At 45.4% G+C, this 21434-nt stretch overlaps 1 protein-coding gene across 8 annotated transcripts in view; it reads right to left on the bottom strand.

Annotated features, from left to right (window-relative positions):
- LOC114793501 (protein MTSS 1-like) overlaps positions 1–20202 on the bottom strand; it is a 30790-nt gene extending 10588 nt beyond the window's left edge. For 2 of the 8 annotated variants that reach the window (XM_028985324.1, XM_028985330.1), the window contains exons 1-5: positions 20105–20201; positions 18266–18327; positions 14503–14576; positions 538–622; positions 78–169 (exon numbers count right to left, since the gene is read on the bottom strand). In XM_028985324.1, coding sequence (XP_028841157.1) covers positions 78–169; positions 538–622; positions 14503–14576; positions 18266–18327; positions 20105–20176 — 385 coding nt within the window. In that variant the 5' untranslated portion in view covers positions 20177–20201. Of the gene's footprint in view, positions 1–77; positions 170–537; positions 623–14502; positions 14577–18265; positions 18328–20012 lie in introns of all 8 variants that reach the window. The other 6 variants (XM_028985329.1, XM_028985322.1, XM_028985321.1 and 3 more) reach the window with 4 other exon arrangements.
- Between the last annotated feature and the right edge of the window lie 1232 nt (positions 20203–21434).

Below are 21434 nucleotides of genomic sequence, written 5' to 3'. Positions count from 1 at the left end.
ACAGGTCAAACACAATCTGCATGTAGAACAGCTAACAGTAACCTTCTGTGGTGTTAAGATCTGTTTTCTGTAAGAACCTTTGGCGTGGTCTTTGTCCAGCAGCTGCGCGCCTCTCTTCCACTCCTCCACTTGGTCCTGCAGAGGGTTGACGAGGCAGTCGCTGAAGGCCCTGGAGACATACGGGGCGAGACAGGGGCTTGAGACACGCGGGTTTTGGTCCGGGTGGAACATTAGAGAATTAAGCTGTCCTGATCTATGTGATGTGATTTTGAATGCGTGGACCACAGCGCGATTCTTGGGATACGCACGGAAACTGTAGAAACGGGCGATAAAAACAAGATCTCGGTTAACGGCCGCGGGGTCTTTATTTCCTCGTCCCCGGGGTCCCCCCTGCATGCCAAACCACAGCGGCGCTTATTTACAAACTCCGTCCGGAACAACTTTTCCTGAAATCGCAGCAGTGCGCCGGGAGACAGGACAACGTGTGCCTCGTCCTGCGTGCAGGGCCCAGAGGGCCACCGTGGAGAGGGCCCTTACCCCGAGACCTGCCTCAGCTTCGCCTCTATACTGCGGTGCCTCATGCACATCCTGGTCAGAGCGGAGCCGACGTCCCTCGTCGCACCTGGAACACACGAGAAGAGACGGCTGTAACACAGAAATGGCGCCGCTCCTGGCACCACTGTGGTTAACTGGTCCCAGCCGAGATGAAATGGGGGGAATAATGGCGCTCTCACAAACCAGCTTTAAAGGACCCTGGATGCAACAGGGTCGAGTTTCAGGGGCCTGATGGATGAAAAGATAAGACGGAATGACGGAGTGAGAATGACGCCTGTCGTCGTACGTCTGGAAATGAGAGCTGAGATGAGTGAGGAGATCCATACATTGCTTTGCCATACACTGATCCATACAATGTCTTCAGATATGTGTTTAAAGTAGGGCTGGCCGCTTACACGATCTGGATCGTGATCTTGACTGCGATAAAATTCAGCTCGATCTCAGTGATCAGCTTTGGGCATTTTTCACGGCCTTAAAAATGGCAAAAATTGGCATATTTTGTGAGTGTATTCAAATTACTTTGAAATGGAGACATGCAGATGCTGAGGGACTGGAATACGGAAGTAATGCAAAGCAAGAGGCAGCAAAATGGCTGAAAACAGAGCCAAGGAGGCCGGCGAAATGCATGGTTTTATATGTTAATAAACTGTGTATTATCTGTGGTGTCTTTGGTTTCAGTTCAGTTTCAGCAATATCAGAAAAAATTGTGATAAAAATCAATTGCAAAAATCGAGTTGTTCGATATGGGAAAGTATATATAGTGATCAATTTTTTGGCCATATCGTTCAGCCCTGGTTGAAACTATTTCAAATGTCTGTTGTAAATGCCACACACTGGCGCATGAATATCAATATGCTGAAAAGCCTTTTTTTTAACATTGATTTTGGGTATTCTATTGATTTTATTGATTTAGCTATTTTTCCTATTGTATTAATAGGGTCCTGTGTAGAAAACTAAAAGGCCTTTAGAGAATGAGTGCATTATCCAAAAGACCTTCACAGTAGCCTTCTCTTCTACTGGCTTTTTCAATATTTTGGAGGTGCCCAGATGTGCACCCTGTTCGTCTCAACTCAATCGCTCTTTCACATCTCCGGCTGCAAATGAACAGCAGGGGTGGCCCGAAAATCTTCATTCGGGTCAGATAAGCTCATATTTGTTGCAGTTCGGCCATCACAGTTCAGAAAGCAAGTTGAATAGACAGTAGCGTTTTTCTCTGGCACCCCCCTCTGTGGAAAAAAAAAAAAAAGGTCCAATCGTGGGTCTCACAACCTCAAACTCAAATGCTCTCTTTCAGAACAGGCCGGGCCGCGGTCAGATGCCACAACAGGTCTCCATTATGTGTTTCTCCAAAGCAAAAAACACCAGGACAACCCGCACTGCGATAAAGAACCTTTCCCTTTTTAACCGTGCGGAGGATTGAGTTGCGTTTAAACACCCCTCCGTCAAATCCACACTTAATCACAGCCGACCAGGCCGTCACAGTGGATAAAGCCTCCTATTCATTTTTATTTTGCTCTGTACTTAACCAGATCTATGGGAAATGACAGATGAAGGCCTGCAAGTCAGCAGAAATAAATTTCAAACCTGCAAAAAAAGACTATTTAAGGAGAAGAATGTTAAAAAAAGAAAGCCACAACTATAAATAGTATCAATGATACCATTCATATTATTAATAAAAAAGAGAATTCTTGACCTATTTATAGTAGAAATGGCACCAAGACGTTCATTGGAAATGCTGTAAAGTGTATTATTTTTGTCTTTCAGGATCAAATACTGAATACTATTTTTGTAGTGAGTGTTTCAAGTTAGCCGTCCACCAATGTTGCCAGATTGGAAAATAACTGTTGATACTGCTATTCATTGAATACAATAAAGGATTCAGATGTGAACAAGACTGCTCGGCCAATCACAGAGCAGCCATTTTGGTCTAGATCTCCACACGAAGTGAGGAATCTGACCAAAACCTGGTTCCACTAACCTTCTCCTGATGCTGTCACCGGCTCTCCGAACTCTGAGAGGTGACCCGAGAGACACAGCCCCCGATCCTCCTCATCTCATCCCTCCTCACATTAGCCTACATTTCACCAGACGGGCGTCTAATTTTATCCACACTGCTGCTTTTCTGGGCAGCGCTGTAATGTCGACACCAAAGGAGAGCTGCTCTGTTAACTGTGACAGCATCTGCCGGAGATGAGGATCATTTCATGCTGCTCCTTGCCTCCTGGAACAGCTAAATGAAGTGGTTCTAATAATAATAATACAATTATAATTGGTAATGCATTGTGTCTAGCGGGCTGGAGGGTTACAACGCCGCCATACGCTCCCGCAGGACGATGACATCCACCATTTATAACTTTTACTGCTGTAAAATACACAGCTGTCAACAGCTCTGCATAGTTTACGTCAGCTGCAGGCCGGTGGCCTGGGATACCCCGTTCCTGCAGCGCTGACTTCTGCTCAGTACTACAAATAAAAAAAAAAAAAAGTTCTCATATATGCCACATTTGTCAAGTTGCTGTGCCACAATCATATTATGTTAGAAATCCTTCAGTGGCGCTAAGCGGATCTTTACATGGCCCGAGAGGATATCGCTGTACTGTGACATGCAGATAAGGTCCGGACACTGACATGAGCCCGTGCTGAACATCTTGGGCCAGAAAATTTCATAACACATGGCTAACATGTGGTTAGCACTGAACAGTAAAGTCTTATCAATGTTGATGGGGAAAAAAAAAAAAACACCTCCATTTTGTATGACTGTTTGAATAATGTCTTACCATGCTGTGCATTTTTTAAACGCCACTCCAACTGAGCTTCCGGAGCGGCTCCTTAAGCTGCTGTTTCTGTAGGTCTCACTTCAGCCCCACAACAGATGGTCTCCATTCCCCACAGAAGAGTGTCGGCACTGCCGCACACATTCGGCTATCTGGCTGCTAATTACAGGGGCCGAGGGTCGATATCACCGATTGGCCTCCAGTCGCACCTCAGAAGCCGCAGGGCCGAGAAAACCCCCCCCAAAAGCTGCTGATTTATGAGAAAGTCCCGCTGCTACACCTTAATGAAGCAGGAGTCACCGCTGAACTTCACCATGAATTATTAACGCGGGCATCATTAACCAACTTCGCTAGTCAGCGTGGCCGGGTGTAAACATTTCACAATATCTTGGCTTTGTTGTGGCTGAACTGAGCCTTGGGCACATTAGGTTTCATGTGGCTAGCTCTAGCCATGGAAGAATCCGTTCATTTCTGGCACAAGTGAGGAAACAGTGTTGTCTTTATCAGCTTCAGAGCCCTTAAACCAGGAGCTCTGTGCCCCAAGTCCAGGGGAAACAACTCCTTCACCCCAGACATTTACAACCCACCCTAAAACAATCTCGCCTCAGAGGGCTGGTAGTTAGGAGGCCCTTTCTGTCTAGGCATAAATATTCTTGCCACATTAGGGAAACCACAGTAGCATTCCCAGATACATACGTCCACAGAATCGTCAGGACGGAGCATTGTTGGCGCTGGAAGGACTAAGAATAACACCACCAGACCTGCTGGGGTGCTGGAAGTTGCACTAAAAGTGTGAATCAGAAGGAAAACGTTGGTGCTTGTTGGTGTTAAACATCAAATCAAACCCAAAGAATGACTTTCATTGTTTTGGCCCATCATTATTGTCATTCAGGAGAAAAATGACTGGAAGGAAAATTGAATGGAAGGAAACACAAAACCTGGCATGTTCCGGACGATTCTTCATATATTCTTCTCCATCTCTATCAACCAAGAAATCTAATAAGGCATTATGGAATGGAAATGTTAATTGAATACTACATGGTCACATATATGGTGACAATATATGGATACGTATCCCAAGTTTCCGTCAACTAAATCTGAGCATTTTAGTCATATTTTAGTCAGCATTATCCATGACTATTTTAGTCTAGTTTTAGTCAACAAGTACTGATGAGATTTTAGTCAAAATTTTAGTAATTCAATTATATTTAACCCAGTTAATAAAGTACAAGTACCTAGTAGAATAGACACATACAATATTTTCTTGTAGTCAAACCCATATCATAATTAAAACAAGGCCATCTTGTTATTACATCATTGTTACCTTGGGACCGAATGGGAGACAAGGGAAAAATAAATCCAGCATAATAATAATGGCATTGATGAGATGATGAGAAAATGATGAGACAATTTAGTCTAGTTTTTATTTTGTAAATCATACTTAACCTCGTTTTTATTTGTCAACAAAATTACATGATATATTTCATTATAGTTATCACATGACCAGCATTTACGTCGATGGAGATATTTCCATAGATTTCATTTCATTGAATACAACACTGGACCAATCTGATCTTCTGCTCTGCCAACAGTGTACAATGTGTGCGATGTTCTATGTGTGTGTGTCGATTGATTTAGTTTTAATGGTCTGCCAAGATGGAAAGAAACTGTAGCAGACGGTAGACCTTGCAACAGGTGGAAAAAAAGCAGGTCACTGACAGATTTGCCTCGTGCAACTTGTGTCACTTGCCTGCCCCACTTCTAAAGAATCTTTGTTTCAAACAATGAGTGCTTATGTTGTAAACGAAAGTACAAGAAGCTGCCAAGTAAGATGTGCAAGTAACATTTTAAAAACACACAAAAAAACAGGCGTTTTCTTCAGCTGTTCGTGAACGTTTCCTGCTTGAACGGGACGGTGTTGTTGCGAAATTACTGCTGACAACTACAGAATCCAAACTAAATATCCATCAAAAGAACGACAGGACGATGCTTCAAAAAAAATACCCACCTGAGTGTAAAAGGGGACTTGGGGTCCAATTTGCTCATCTGAGAATTCCCTGCATGCCATGCTCCATAAGATCAGGAGAGATCAGGAGGATCAAACCTCCTCAGTGATAAAGATTAACTCCTGTTCCAAGAACAAAAATTTGTTTAAACGTGAACATATCACTAAATCTTACGGATATCGGACCAGAAGGGCGGATAGCTACTTCAAACTCTCCAAGATAGAGAAAATTAGCCTGTAGTTCTTATTACTCTTTTTTCTTCCAACCTAGGGCCATTGTTCCTGAAGACTGGAATGAAAAGGTAATGTGCCATCACAGGTCATGCATTCCTGTGAGCTGATCTTAGTGAAGGGGTCAAGTGCTCAAACCCCCCCACAAATGGTGCTTTTTATCGACAGTAAGTATGAACTAAAAAACTGGATTTAATAATAAAGGCATGCAGTTCATTATCCAGCTACATCTGACAAGCAACACATCCTCAAAAGCGACACAGAAGCAAAACTTGCATTGAAATATTATTTAAGTCATATGTGGTCACAGATGGGCTGTTGCCATGGTGCCTTTGACCGTGTCTCAACCAATCAGAGGGCAGAACCGGAACAAACCACTTGACAGGGAAATGCAATGAATCTTTCTTCAAAGTCTATTCCAGGGGACTGGAAAATGTCCTGATTGGTCAGCCTCAAGCAGCGGGTGTTATAACCTCTGAATTGGCCCATGACGGTGGGTGTGTCGTTTGAGACACAATGCGATTCGCTAGCGCCCGCTCCGGCACATTTGCATAGACGGATTTTTATACGCTGCGGGGTGAGGATAGAGGAGCAATGGCCCTTCGTCACTGATTTTGTTAGGTGTTGAGGTCCATCTCCATCGACTCCCCCAGCCTTCAGCTGCAGATTAACACAAAGACCGCAAAGAGCCAACGGCATCGGGAACGGGGTGTGCAAACCGTGTCGAGGAATCTGAATTCAAGCAAAACACCTGGGCGTGGACACACGCACTGCATGTGTTAGTGTACGTGCGGGCGTGTTCAGTGTGTGGGCGAGCACTTCTGCACCACGAAATGCAAAACAGCCCGAGTGACCAAAGTCCATTCGGTGCCCTTTTAACGAGAGTGCAAAGCCGCTTGTCATGTGTAGATCGACGTGTGTTTCCTCACGTCTTCTCTCATCACATGAAACAGTCACCATCATCATCATCTTCATCTCTGTCACTCTGAAGAGACACAACAAATGGGCCGACTGTTCATTACCTTATTTTGGCAAAATCCAGAGACAAGCATCCATGTCACATCAGATCCACGAAAGTCCTGTATCTCAAATGATGTATGGTCATTTGAGAAATTTATTTTTTTACAGAAGTCTAACCGAAAAGAGCCTTCTGTGACGTTTGGCTTCCCCCGGACGCCACGGGGGCGCAGGAGCAGGCCTGATTCCAGAAGTCGTGGCCTAGCGGTTAAGGAAGCGACCCCGTAATCCTAAGGTTGCCGGTTCGAATCCCGATCCACCAAGGTGCCACTGAGGTGCCACTGAGCAAAGCACCGTCCCCACACACTGCTCCCCGGGCGCCTGTCACGGCTGCCAACTACTCACTAAGGGTGAAGGTTAAAAGCAGAGGACAAATTTCACTGTGTGCACCGTGTGCTGTGTATCACAATGGCAATCACTTCACTTTAAAAAAGCCCCTAAAAGTGCTCATAACCGCGTGCAAGGCGTAGGTTCTACACACAGCTGAACCTGTTTCAGGTGGCTTGCTTTAAACCCATTGATATTTACTATTTGTTTCCCAATACACTGCATTCCTTTTTCCCTACCGTCAGTGTCCATCGTTTCCATACAGCCCCCCCCCCAGATGGGGTTGACCTTTCTGAATGACCCCCATACACACCATACTTTAAAAATGTACTTGGCACCCTCTACCACTTCATTCATGGCAAATGTAACACAACGCATACATATTGACAGTTTTTACAATATTTCCATAAAATATAACCTTTTTATTTTAAATAGGTGAGCAGCCAAAGGTCTAAAAATGCTCCTAAAGAAGAACGTGTCGGGTCTTACAGCCTCAGGGCCACTCGGCCTTCGGGTGAAATCGCGGCATTTCACGCCACAATGCGCTCCCTGCCGGTAAAGTGTGTGGTGTTCCTGTGTGAGTGCGCGAAGGGGAACGAAATATGTTCCCGTTTGCAGCTTCCCACCGCCCTGAAGCCTTTGTTTATTCCTTCTCACTCTGCCCTTGTAAGCACAAGAGGAGGCGGGAAAAGCAAACAGCAGAATGAGGAAGCAGATCATGGGTATAGATGTGCGTGTGTGTATATATACACAGTACAGGCCACACCTTCTCATTCAATGTGTTTTCTTTATTATCACGACCATTTACGTTGGTAGATTCTCACTGAAGGCATCAAAACTATGAATGAACACATGTGGAGTTATGTACTTAACAAAAAAAGGTGAAATAACTGAAAACATGTTTTATATTCTAGTTTCTTTGCTCTGATTACTGCTTTGCACACTCTTGGCATTCTCTCGATGAGCTTCAAGAGGTCGTCACCTGAAATGGTTTTCCAACAGTCTTGAAGGAGTTCCCAGAGGTGTTTAGCACTTGTTGGTCCCTTTGCCTTCACTCTGCAGTCCAGCTCACCCCAAACCATCTGGATTGGGTTCAGGTCCGGTGACTGTGGAGGTCAGGTCTCCACTTTTTGTTAAGTACATAACTCCACATGTGTTCATTCATAGTTTTGATGCCTTCAGTGAGAATCTGCCAATGAAAATGTACACACGCATTCATAATAGAAAATGGGGCTGAATCTTCTGTAAATTGTTCTGTTATTGTGTTAGATTCATAACGGCTACAATAATATTACGGAAAAACAATGTGAGCCTACCATGCCAGGATGAAGATGGAGTCTAATGTTGTGTGTCTGAATGTAGATCAGTTTAAATAAAAGGCGAACCAATAAAAAAAAAAAATCCGTTTATTTTACGCAAGTCAAACGCCTACCATAAAGCCATATAAGTATAATCAAAATAGATAAAGAGGTCACGTGAGTAATTATCAAAATTCCTTCAGATTCTCTAAAGCACAACATTGTGCCGCTCCTTTATTTTTATTTTGTCCGCTATCTGCTTGGGCAACTAGAAAAATGAAGGGGAAGAGGACGGACTTTGCTTTTTTTTTTTTTTTGTCTCCTTTGCCATTCAGCTGCAACGCCGTCGGCGTCATATTCCCATCTTGTTTCTGCCAAGATTCCAGAGGCGGCCACATCTGGGCCTGGCGGGGCCGAGCGAGCTCTCCGGCTCCTCTCCTCGCGTCAAGAGCCATGACTTCATTGGTAAGAGCCGCGGACGCCCTTGGTCAACTGGCTTCAGCGTGGGGGGAAATGGACTCTTCTCGGCGGGGCGACAAAAGCTCCACTGTTTGTGCCGTACGGTAGCCCAGGCGGGCGAAGCGCAATCGGGTCGGGCCTGTTCCGCCTGACCCCGGGGAGCAATTGTAGATCTGATCCAAGAGCCAGAAGCCTCCGTGAAGAAATTCGAAAGGACGCGTTTTTTCATACACGGAACACGTCCCGCGCCGACTAACAATTTTATTCAATTATAAAAATTCACACAAAGAGAATAAAGAAAATTGTAAAAGGCAGGAAAGTAAAACCACGGGTTGCGCGCCGACTTTTGTTGTCCCGGTGCCTGGAGGGGTGACCGCTCTAACCGAATCTAGACGAAATGCAATAAAATAATCAATGCTCTTTGGCCAAACAAGCTGTGTCTTTATGAAACAAACAAATGAACACAATTCCGCACGAAAACCATGCGTGAAAAACGGGCATGTTTGCATTTTGTATAATGACAAGCGTCTCGGTTTCAAAGTAAATAAAAAAAAAAAAAAAACACAAAACAAAATAATTGGTTGCAGAGGGAACGCTTTCGGAACGCTGAAAAAACAAAAAAAAACAAAACAAGAATTAGCAGCGGTACTACTGGAGCTCGCCGATTCGGGCCACGGAGACGGAAAAGCTCTGCGACCTCCGCGAAACCGAACGTCGCGTCTCGCCCCTCTGAACCCGTGCCGAGATTCCCCACACGTGACCGGGCTGGAACACCCAAAACGTTCATCTGTCCCACGACATTTCCAACGCGTTTCATCCATCAGAGAGACATGCCGCGGCTTGCGGAGCAATGGCTGAAGTTACGAGGAAAAACAACATCTTGATTTAATAATTAAAGGTGTCGTATGATGCCTTTATTTGGTATTGTGTATTGTTCTCAGAAGGTTCATGACTTTTTGGCTTATTGATGTGTGATGAGCTTTGTTCCGATTGTCTGGATTGCAGCAAGGCTCCGCAAAATCTCACTACACTCAGAACTGGTCGCTGGGACGTTACGAAAATGTCACTTAACGCGTTTGTGACGATTCTGTGAGTACCGTGTACCTGTCCCTGCAGAACTATCCGATCAACACAACCCTTCCACTGATTCTTTTTTTTTTTTTGGAGCGTAAGAAATGGGAATCTTTACTGAATGCACCAGAAAGCAAGAAATCTTTTCAAGTGTCAGAAACTCCCCCCGGTCCTGAACCTGGCAATAAATTTAACCCTAACTGCAAAAACACCTGTTTGGAGGAGGGTAAAAAAAAAAAAAAAAAAAAAAAAAAAAAGAGGCTACACTAATGGAGACCAAAAACTGGGTGTCATATCTACAAAGGAAAAAGAAAAGTTTACGAGCAGGAGCGATAAAAAGCATCCTTTGAATCTGAGACATTTTCTTTAAACAATTGCCGCATTATTGCATGTCGATTACGGCCATGGACATATTGGGATGGTTGTGATGGGCATGGGCGATCAAATAAAAATCTCAACCATTGCAGCCTGATGCTCTGCTTTAATCCAAAAATAAGATTTCAGACAGACTGACCCAATTATTTGAACATTTCGAAGCCCAAATGCCAGATGAAAGTGGCCGGGCCGCCATATGCTGCATCTGAATTCGCCATTACACCCCTGCAATCCACTGGCATGAACTGACCCCCCGCCACCCAGCGGGGTGCTGTCACCATGGCCACGAAAACACCCCTAATTCCAGAGCTATGTGGATTAATATAATCCCGCTCGAACGACTCCTGAGGCATTCTGGGAGATATCGGGACCCTTTAAACCAACGCGGCACAGCTGGGTTAACAGAGGAAAAAACCCTGCGTTTCCATGGATATTAATTTTCAAAAACTGGTCACCTGCTTTATTTTTTTTTGGACTGGGAAGTTTCAGTCTGTGGACAGAAAAGATAAAAAAAAAAAAAAAAAGAAAGGCAAAGTTAAAACCGGCTCCTTCACTTCTGTTGTTATCTTTAGCTGAAGGTTTGTCATTCGCGCAGCATTAACAGCGTAATGCCACTGTCATGTGACCCGCCAATTCTGCTGTCATCGTCAGGCTGGCGATCTGCCAAGAGTTTCATGCCGTGAAAAGTTCCGCCATGTACGTTGTGCATTCTGCAGTGTGTGTGTGTGTGTGTGTGTGTGTGTGTGTGTGTACCCGATACGCATCTTTAGCCCCAGCAGATGCCGCAGATGTCTGGAGGAGGCTATCGGCTGCCTGCTCTGCCGCATGTGAGGCTGGGAGCGGCGGCACGCAACACAGTGCCTAAAGTGACAATCACTAGTTCACCAATCAGGATCCTCCAATAAAACTAATGTTTAACTGCATTTCAGCGTTGATCGTGGGCGTGGCCTCAACTTTGTGATGTGCGCTGTCATACCCCGTGTACAATAGAGTGTAGACAGATGGAAAAAGAGGACAATGGGATGAGATGGACGCCATATTGATGAGGAGAAGTAGGGTGTCTACAAGCTCCTCCCTTTTCAAGCAGCATTGACGTACTTGACGTTCTTTAGGGTGTTTGAAATAATTACACACCAACTAAAAGAGCTGGGTGGTTAATTAGTTCCTCCTCTAAAAAATACAGATAGCTAGCAGTTCTTTCTAAATATATATATATATATATATATATACACACACACACACACACACACACACACACACACACACACACACACACACACACACACACACAGATATTTTTCTTTACTTTCATGACCATTTACGTTGGTAGATTCTCACTGAAGGCATCAAAACTATAAATGAACACATGTGGAGTTATGTACTTAACAAAAAGTGGAGACCTGGTCTCCACAGTCACCGGACCTGAAGCCAATCCAGATGGTTTGGGGTGAGCTGGACCAACAAGTGCTAAACACCTCTGGGAACTCCTTCAAGACTGTTGGAGAAGCATTTCAGGTGACGACCTCTTGAAGCTCATCGAGAGAATGCCAAGAGTGTGTAAAGCAGTAATCAGAGCAAAGAAACTAGAATATAAAACATGTTTTCAGTTATTTCACCTTTTTTTGTTAAGTACATAACTCCACATGTGTTCATTCATAGTTTTGATGCCTTCAGTGAGAATCTACCAACGTAAATGGTCGTGAAAATAAAGAAAACACATTGAATGTGAAAGTGAAGTGTCCAAACTTTTGGCCTGTACTGTATGTGTGTGTGTGCATATTTTTCTTATATAGTTAGAGGAGGGGTTACCCCCCGATAACAAAAGGCTTTTTCAGTGGCGGGCCCACGCTGAGCTGTGAGCGGGAACACGCCCAGGAGACACTCCCCGGGTGACGAACGAGTGCGCAGGGAGGGAAGCGCTCCGACTCGGCCTGCCAGGAGAGCCTCGCGCTGCTGTTCAGCGACTGCTTGGGAAGCGATGGGACAACAGAGGACTTTTACACAGAACACAGAGCTAGAGCCAGAGCACAGAACACAAAATCATGTATTTTCATACATGCTAACGTAAACATAGCAGATTTAACAACCAAACAGGGTCAAAAACTGTGGTCTTGGTTGATCTCTGTTTTAGGGATGATTTCCCAGAACAACTTTTAGAAAATTATAATATTTTCAATTTAATCAGACATGCTTCAATTCTTGGGACACTGCAAACACCGTAGATAACCGGACAAAAACCAAATGGCATCCACCCATCTATCCATCCATCCATCCATCAAAAAAAAAAAAAAAAATAAAAAAAAAAAAAAAAAAAAAAAAAAAAAAAAATATATATATATATATATATATATATATATATATATTTTTTTTTTTTTTTTGATGGATGGATGGATGGATAGATGGGTGGATGCCATTTGGTTTTTGTCCGGTTATCTACGGTGTTTGCAGTGTCCCAAGAATTGAAGCATGTCTGATTACCTCACTTCCTGTTTTCCCCATTAATGCAGCGTGTGGCTGGCTGCAGTGGCGCTATTTATCCAGGAAAAACATTCATTTAGGCCAAACACCAGAGAATATATCCACCCATATATATATGGGTGGATATATTCTCTGGTGTTTGGCCTAAATGAATGTTTTTCCTGGATAAATAGCGCCACTGCAGCCAGCCACACGCTGCATTAATGGGGAAAACAGGAAGTGAGGCGGAACTTGGGCACCCAGCAAATGGCCACCATTAAGCGCAGGCCATCAGCCGGACGAGAGATCAGATTGGACGTTCCCAACCTCTGTGGAAAAATTATGAACGGGCTAGGAAGGCGGCCATTATGGGCAGAGATCCACGAGATATGGTTAAACGAACAGAGCGGGTGTATAAAACAAAAACCACATTGTGCCAGAACTCGCTCGCACATTCTTAGCAGCTTAAGTGGAAGGTCTCTCGCTGGAAACTGGCCCTTTGTTAAAACGCGCAGTTCCATTAATGCCAAACTCAGCGTTGACAGCTGCGGCTCAAACCAACAAAAGGCGCTGCGGCCCGGCGGCGCGCTCACATTCTCGGCGGCCGCCAACGCTCATGGCGCTGGCACCGAAGTGTGCAAAAAAAAAAAAGGAAAACGTGGTCCTGGCCAGACGTTCTGCGTCTCAGGGTTAAAGGTGAAGCGGACAGACTAAATCGGGTACATGTGTCCCGTTCTAGAAATAACCAGCACAAAACTAGCCAACACATAATTCAACGTATGGAACGTACCGAGCAGTAGTACTAATTCTATCAAATACATTTACATTTATTCCATTTACCAGACGCCCTTATCCACAGCGTCTTACAACCAGTAGCGACAGGGACTGTCCCCCTGGTGCAAGCGTCTTGCTCGGGGACACTATGGCGGTAAGCGGGATTTGAACCTGGCTCTTCTGGTTCATAGGCGAGTGTGTTACCCACTAGGCCACTACTCACTGGGCTACTGATGCAACCAGTCGTTGCATTAAAAAGTCAACTATCCTTCCGGCAAAACAGGGTGCAATTTACCGCAGGCCTTACGCAGCAAGAGTAGGTGCCAAAATTAGCTACTTTTTTTTTAGCAAACTTTGCCAACCCAAAGCAAAGAAAACGAAGTCAAGTGAACCAGAGCAAAACGTTGCGCAACGTTCTCGCGTACAACCAGACCAGTATGACGCGGAATCATGGAGAAGCGTAATCTCTCGTTAACATAACGCCCAACGTCGCGTTCACCTTCTCTGCGGTGTTCGCATGTTTTTGAATATAAAACATGTTTTCAGTTATTTCACCTTTTTTTGTTAAGTACATAACACCACATGTGTTCATTCATAGTTTTGGTGCCTTCAGTGAGAATCTACCAACGTAAATGGTCACGAAAATAAAGAAAACACGTTGAATGAGAAGATGTGTCCAAACTTTTGGCCTGTACTGTAAACGGTTACGTTCCGCACGGCATCAATGCAGAATCGTCCACGTCTGCATCGTGACGTGTCAATTACAAGATTAACTTGGACACAGTGTTGAGGCTTAAATGTGCACAACAACCTTGGTGCCCGGCCGTACGTCTGTTCGCCTTTCACCCACTTTTCCTACAGCCCATTCGGCTAGACGTGCTCCGGCCCGTCCCGGCCCTGAGGGAGGCTTCCCGTCAGACAGAATAAAAAAAAATTCGACAGTTCCTACAGTGCATGAACATGGCGGGATAACATATTTTCACAGCAACGGGGCCTTTTTATTATTTCTGCTTTGCGTGTCACGCTGCTTATTCATTCCGTGATTCAGTGAACAGACACCAACGTTTTATATAGCAGAGAGTGAAGAATTGAATTATGTCATTCACGTCCACCACCACAGAGTCTGGGACTACTTCAGTGCGCCATCGGGTCCACTCACCTCGAGAACTCGTCGCCAGGTCAGCCACTTTCTGGAAGGCATCCAGGAAAGCCGCAACTGCCGCCACTGTGGTTCTAAAAATATATATACACATAATCGACGAATTAGTTCATATTATGAAAAAAAATTATGGATTGTCCTTTTATCATAAAAAAGTACAGAGTTCCTCAAACCTGCAGGAACAGGTTCCAGGGGCGTGTTTTGGGGTTCGATTGGCTGAACTTTTACAGCATTTACCAGACGCCCTTATCCAGAGCGACCTACAATCAGTAGTTACAGGGACAGTCCCCCCCTGGAGACAACTCGGGGTTAAGTGTCTTGCTCAGGGACACAATGGTAGTAAGCGGGGTTTGAACCTGGGTCTTCTGGTTCACGGGCGAGTGTGTTAATCGCTAGGCTACGACCACACCAACCTTTGTTGAAAAGCCCTGTAAACGCACAGTTCATGTACCGAAGGATGCCGCCGAATGCCGCACACTTCCTACTGTCCCACTGATCCTCGGCCAGGAGAACCGAGAGGCAGCAGAACGAGGGGTCGGACTGGGTCACCGCCGGCAGCCGTGCTTCTCTGATGCAGGTTTAATGGCTCTAATGACCCGGCAGAAGATCAGAGCTTTTACCGTCATCACCGTAACGACAGACATGTGGTCGTGCCGTTAAGAACAGAGAGAGAAAGACTTGAAAGCGGAAAACAAAAATGGCTTCGATTGCTTATGAACATCTGAGTTATTTCTGTCTGGAATGTCTGATGAAGACAGGCGTGTGTTTTCACCGCCGCCAGGGAAAGTGTGGGCCAGACGGGGGTCACGTGACCCCACGTGGTTGAAGGGGAGGCTCAAGATTAGACAGGCAGAATGACAAGCTGATTGATGGATAAATTATTAAACGAATTGAAGAACAAACCTGCAAAGATGCAACTAAAAAAAAAAAAACTTTGAATATTTATTCCGTAATTTTTATTATCAGAAGCATTTTAAAGTAATTAAAGGTCCCCCATCATGAAACTGTCACTCTGTGAGATGATTTAATATTAATACGAGTTCCCCCGGCCTGTCTGTGGTCCTGCAGTGGCTAAATGGCGGTAAGTGTGCTTTGGTCATGAGCGACAGCTCAGATGGTCATAAGGGGAAAGGTCACCTCCCGTCTCCGCCCAGAGAATTTCCCGCCCCTAAAAAAAATGTAAAAAATGAGCACAAATGTATTTTTAAATCCCGTTTTATTTTCTTCTGGAAAGACGTGGACATGACTTCCTGTCCGCACCAGACATCTTGGTTGGTGAACGGTGTTGACGACGTCATTTCCGCGAATGCCCGCTCAACGTCTACAGGCCGCCCTCCTCCTCGTCCCGCCTCGCTCCTCCTCATTAGCATTTAAAGCTACAGACACACAAAAGGCGCGTCCTGCGGGAATCTCACTGAGGGACTGGATCAAAGTGAACTTCGGGGACTTTTAACTCGTACGGTTCTCAGCCTCCAGAGTAATATTGCAGTGCTAAGTTGATGGTCCAAAATATGGCAGCCCGTCTCATCTTCAATCAGCCAAAATACACCCATGTTACACCTCTTCTTACCTCCCTCCACTGGCTCCCGGTAGCTGCTCGCATTGAGTTCAAGTCCTTGATGCTTGCCTACAGGGCTGTAAATGGAACCGCGCCCTCCTACATCAACACTAGCTGGCTACACGCCCTCTCAGATCGGCAAATGAAATGAGACTGAAAATTCCCTCTTCACGGGATCCCAATCGGCTCTGTTCTCCTTTGTTGTCCCTGGCCGGTGGAACAACTTGCCCGGCTCCATCCGACTAGCCGAGACGACCGCCACCTTTAAGAAGCAGGTGAAAACCCGCTTATTCAAAAAGTATTTCAGACGAAATCTAACACACACACACACTGCTGACACACAAGTTCGGCCTTATCAGGGCTCTTAGTATTGTAACTCAAAATCTATAGAAACCGAACGAGAACTGCTGCCGTCTGCCAAGTAAAGTAAAGTAGTTGGACGAGGAAAACATTCGACGTTATTTCACGTTATTCTCATTTTCAACCTGATCTCATTCAAAGTCACTGGGTACCACTGTGCCATCAAGGATAACATTTTTAAATTACGTTACCTTTAATTTCATCTGAGGTGAAGCGTACGCTTCTAATTAAGATCCAGACCATGCCTCGCCACGGGAAAAAAACCAAAAACAGCCTCATTTTCACGTTTTCTGTCGGGACCAGGAAGGTTTATTAGAGTCACATGTGTGTCTAAAAATGGCCGCTGGTTGAAGTTTTCTTCATCTCGCTGGGAGAGGCACCACCAGCCCGGCTTCAGAAAAGCTTCGGTTTTTTTTTTCCCGCCCACTTTGATTCCTGATTTTGATAGAAATGTGGAGTTCAGAAACCCGACCAGAAGACCATAATTACGGACCTGCAGAGCCACGGGGGGGGGTGTGGAAATGAAAGGGTCCGTCCCAAACGGCTCGGTGCCCGGCCGGCCCACCTCGCGCACCGAATCACGCATCGAATCAAGACCCCGGCGAGGCACCCCGAGCGCTTTCCACCTTCACCCGCGCCCACAAGGCCGGAGATAACAGCCCAACACAAGCATGTTGTCGACTCAGACAATCTGCCGGAGTTCTGCCATCGGGGGAATCAAAGACACAACAACCAAAAACCAACAACGAACCGGCTCCTTTCCCTGGCCTGCTGACGGTATCTGACAAAAACAAAAAGGTCCGGTTGCCGTGGAGATGACAAGGCGGCGCCGTCAGGTGATCTGCCGACGGTTTCTGTACGAGGGCGTGGGGCCATGCACCCATCCATGTTTACGCAACGCGCAGTGACGGCCCTGCCGGAACTCGGATCTCAACAACAGGCGACACACAGAGACTCCGCCTGTATCAAAGCTTCAATCCGCGATTCAAATTGTGCACCTTATGAAGTTTGTTTTTTTTTTTAAATCCAGAACAAGATGTGCGATGGAAAAGGAGGATTTTATTCCAATAGAAGAGTCCAAGATATTGTGAAGATATTTTGATGCATCTCTCAATAAAGCGGTTATATGGTATTATAATACATGTAATTATCCATGTAATTAACATGCTTCAATACAACTCGACCCCCCATAGCTTTATAAACGACCCCTGCGTGAACGGTCATGATTTCCGTGACGCGGAAGAAGCGGCCGAACTTGCGGAATCCAACAAATAAAATAGAATGTGGAATTGCATAGAATTCACTGCATATATAAAATTGTTTTGCCGTTGAGGCGGGACGTTCACACACACACGACGCAACGTAAATGCGCGGTCAGCGATGGCGAAGAGGATGTCTGTGTCGAGTCCGGACCACTTGCCCCGTCGTTTCAGCACAAACTCTGCGCTGTTCGGCAAACTCTTCATCATGCACACAAATCAAAACGCGGTTTTATTATCACGGTTCCAGCTCAGAACGTTTTCTTGTATTCCAGGTCTCCACAATGTTTACAATATTCGCTTCGTTTTTAAGTTGATTTCAAACGTGAAGCACTTTGATTTTACAAAAGGAAGAAGATGCACCACATTCTTTACATGTAAATGGTTCACAAATGCAAACGGTGATTAAATGTGATTCGTCATATTGCATTTGTTCACAGTTTTGAGGCGAATAAAAATGTCTACAACAGAAAACAATTGAAATGGGGAAATAAAGGAATTTAGGGAAAAATATGATGGATTTTATAGGGCCCTAGAATCCCTCCTTTTAATTAAACATGACTTTGAACCGTCAAATTCTGCTCACCTGAGTTGGGACTGGAGCTTCGCCGCTTTGCTGATGAAGTCCTCCCAGACCGGATAACTGCTCTGAAGGCAAATAAAAAAACTTCAGGTTCAAGACACACACATACGAATATATGCATATTTATGTGTGCATATGGGCAGAAACCAGCTCGGCGCACACTGAAAAGGGGTTTAAATTACAAAAAAAAAAGTAAAAATTGTCAGATGTGCTGATGGTTTCCTTCAAGTGGTCTGGCAAATTCCACAGGCCCGGTTAGTGCACCAGGGTGGCGACATCCAGCTGCAAAGATGACGGAAACCTGAAATGTCTCTGTCCTATACTTGAGCGAACACATCAGCGCACTCGCATGTATACCGCTCAATTACAATTTATTGGACCCTTTGTTGGGTGCGTTTGAACCACACTTGGCTTTGGACAAAAAAAAAAAAAAAAAAAAAGCCCGATTCAAAATAACTTGACCGCCATCGCGTTGAAACTATTCGCACGAGAAAAAAAAATCCCAGTAACGTCCAGTTGGCTGCAGGAACCGGGGCCTCCAGGATTTTCACAAAAACGCACACCGAAGCCACCCCAACGAATTCAGCACTCTTTAGCAAATCCAGGCGATAACTGTCGTGCCTGAGTGTGGCAATGTTGAATCAGGTTAAATGCAGAGGACAAATTTCACTGTGTGCACTGTGCGCTGTGCTGCTCTGTATCGAGCTCAAGACGGTATTTACAGGGACAGACCCCCCCCCCCACACTCAGGGAGACAAAATGGTAATAAGTGGGGTTTGAACCTGGGACTTCTAAGTTCATCGGCGAGTGTGTTACCCGCTAGGCTACTAACGCCACAACTATCGCACTGTGACCTTTGCAGTCATATGCCGGTCCCGGTGTACCTCCATACTGGCCACCGGGAGATGCTTTTCAGTAGCAGCAGATTAAGAAACCCCGGCGGGGCCGAGAAAGGGGTCACGCCGCCTCCCGTCAGCAGAGGGGTTTATACTAGAACGTCTCCATCGCGAACGTACAAGACGAGAATGCAGGCCAGAGAACGGGGGTCCCGGCGCGACAGCTGACGTCCCCGGCACGTACGTCCCGCCCAACCCGGTCAAGCAGCTGGCCGGTATGCCGGCGGTACCGACCCCCCAGCGAGCCAGGGATGCCTGGCATGGATTCATTAGTATCGATGTCACCCGAAAATGCCTTTCAGTGCAACTCTAGAGACAGGACGGGGGGGGGGGACGGCGACTCGTCTGTTGCCACACTACGTCCAAACTGACTGGGCTGTTGTCGATTTTTGCTGTGTCATACAGACGCCCGAATAACGAGCCGCCACCCCTGACCTCAAGCAGGACGTTCCGTGGCCGTGACACCCGGTGCCACAGTGACGATGCCACCGGCCGTACCCGACAATAAATCCGTTTCAGCAGCCGGTACAGTAAATGACAGAAATCAGCCCATTTACAGTCGTTATAGTGGTCGTTATGTTGTAGTGCAGAAAGGTCAAAGGTCTTTGGCAAAATAGTGGCATCTTTGATACGAGGGGTATGCAAATGACCACATGAAGGAATATACACAAACAAACACCCACTCACACACACACACACACACATATATATATATGTGTGTACGTTTCTTTGATACGAGGGGTATGCAAATGACCACATGAAGGATTATACATATATATGTGTGTGTGTGTGTGTGTGTGTGTGTGTGTATATGCGCCAGAGAACGATATATATGTTTAAAAATACGGGCTTACGCAAAAATGGACGTAAAAGTTCGCCGGCGTTATAATCAGCGCTCCCGTCTAGTTATTATTGCCGAGGGGACAGACACATGTCGCCAAATCACCTTCATGTCGCCGATGACGGCGTGGAAAAGTCCGCCGAGCGCGCCGCATTCCCTCTCGATCCCGGTCTCCATGGCCGCTCCGCCGATGGACACGACAGCAAAAAAAAAAAAAAAAAAAAAAAAAGAAAGAAAGAAAGAAAAAAAAAAGAAAAAGAGCGTCCGGAAAACGCCAAGATAATAAAGTGTCCCCGTTGATGACTTTTAATGGCGTAAGGCGGTGAGGGGGCAGCGCTTCTCCTCTTCCACGGCAGAAAACATCGCAACAACCTTCACTGGAAACTACAAAACCAAAAAAAAAAAAAAAAAACCACACACACACCACCCGAACAGATAAATCGGGAGGAAAACGCGACGCGGAACCCGAATCGGCGGCGCGGCTCGTTTATAAACCGGCCGAGTTGGAAACGCCGAGTCGAGTTCGCGTAGAGGAGGCCCCGCCCCCTCCGACTAACCCGGACCCAAAACACGCGTTCGGGTCTGTTCTTTACTCTTTTTTTTTATCGTTTTATTACGAATCGTTAAACACGGACGAGTGTGAAACGACGGTGACGACCGACGGTTAGTTTCTGTGATAATGGAAGCGCGTCGGTGTCGGCTGCGGTTTTGAGTAATACGTCGTCCACTTTCTCCGTTTTATTTTTTTTTTTGCAGTAAAAGCGTTCTTCTCGCTGCATGGATTGTCAGTACATTTTCTTTTTCTTTTCTTTTTTTAAAGGACTGATGTAGTCCGCGCTGCCGCGTAAAGAAAGGCGGGCTACAGCGCCCCCTCGTGGCCGGGTTGGTAAGGGTTCGACACGAGAACATGCATTACAACTATAAGCTATATATAATAGTAAACGGTAATAAGACTGTAATTCACTGTGCGCTATACTATAAAAAAAGCTAAAAGCTACCAGAGACCACATTTCAGCATTACAGACTAATTTATATCACTTACCAGACGCCCTTATCCAGAGCGACTTACAAATTCAAATTGTATTTGTCACATACAGTCATACACGGTATGATATGCAGTGAAATGCTTTGGCGACTGCTACAGACTACAGTATTGCAAATAAGTATACAATGATGACCGATATTCAAATATTGCAAACATAACCAAATATTACACTTTTTTGTCTTAACAAAAAACATAAAATAAGTGGAACAGCAAGGTATACAGTGAAAAAGTGAAAAAAATTGTGCAAGAGTAAAAACAGAGTTTGTGCAAAAACTCTGGGGGGGGTGATTGAAAGTGGAAGTGAAAGTGCTGGAGTGTATTGGAGTTCTATGAAGTGATGTGATTGTTGAGAGTAGTTAGTAGTACTTACAGTAGTTACAGGGACAGTCC

Source organism: Denticeps clupeoides, chromosome 7 (assembly GCF_900700375.1).
Source record: "Denticeps clupeoides chromosome 7, fDenClu1.1, whole genome shotgun sequence".
Classification (NCBI taxonomy): domain Eukaryota; kingdom Metazoa; phylum Chordata; class Actinopteri; order Clupeiformes; family Denticipitidae; genus Denticeps; species Denticeps clupeoides.
The sequence above is the reverse complement of the archived record's forward strand: the minus strand, read 5'-3'. Positions and strand labels throughout refer to the sequence as shown.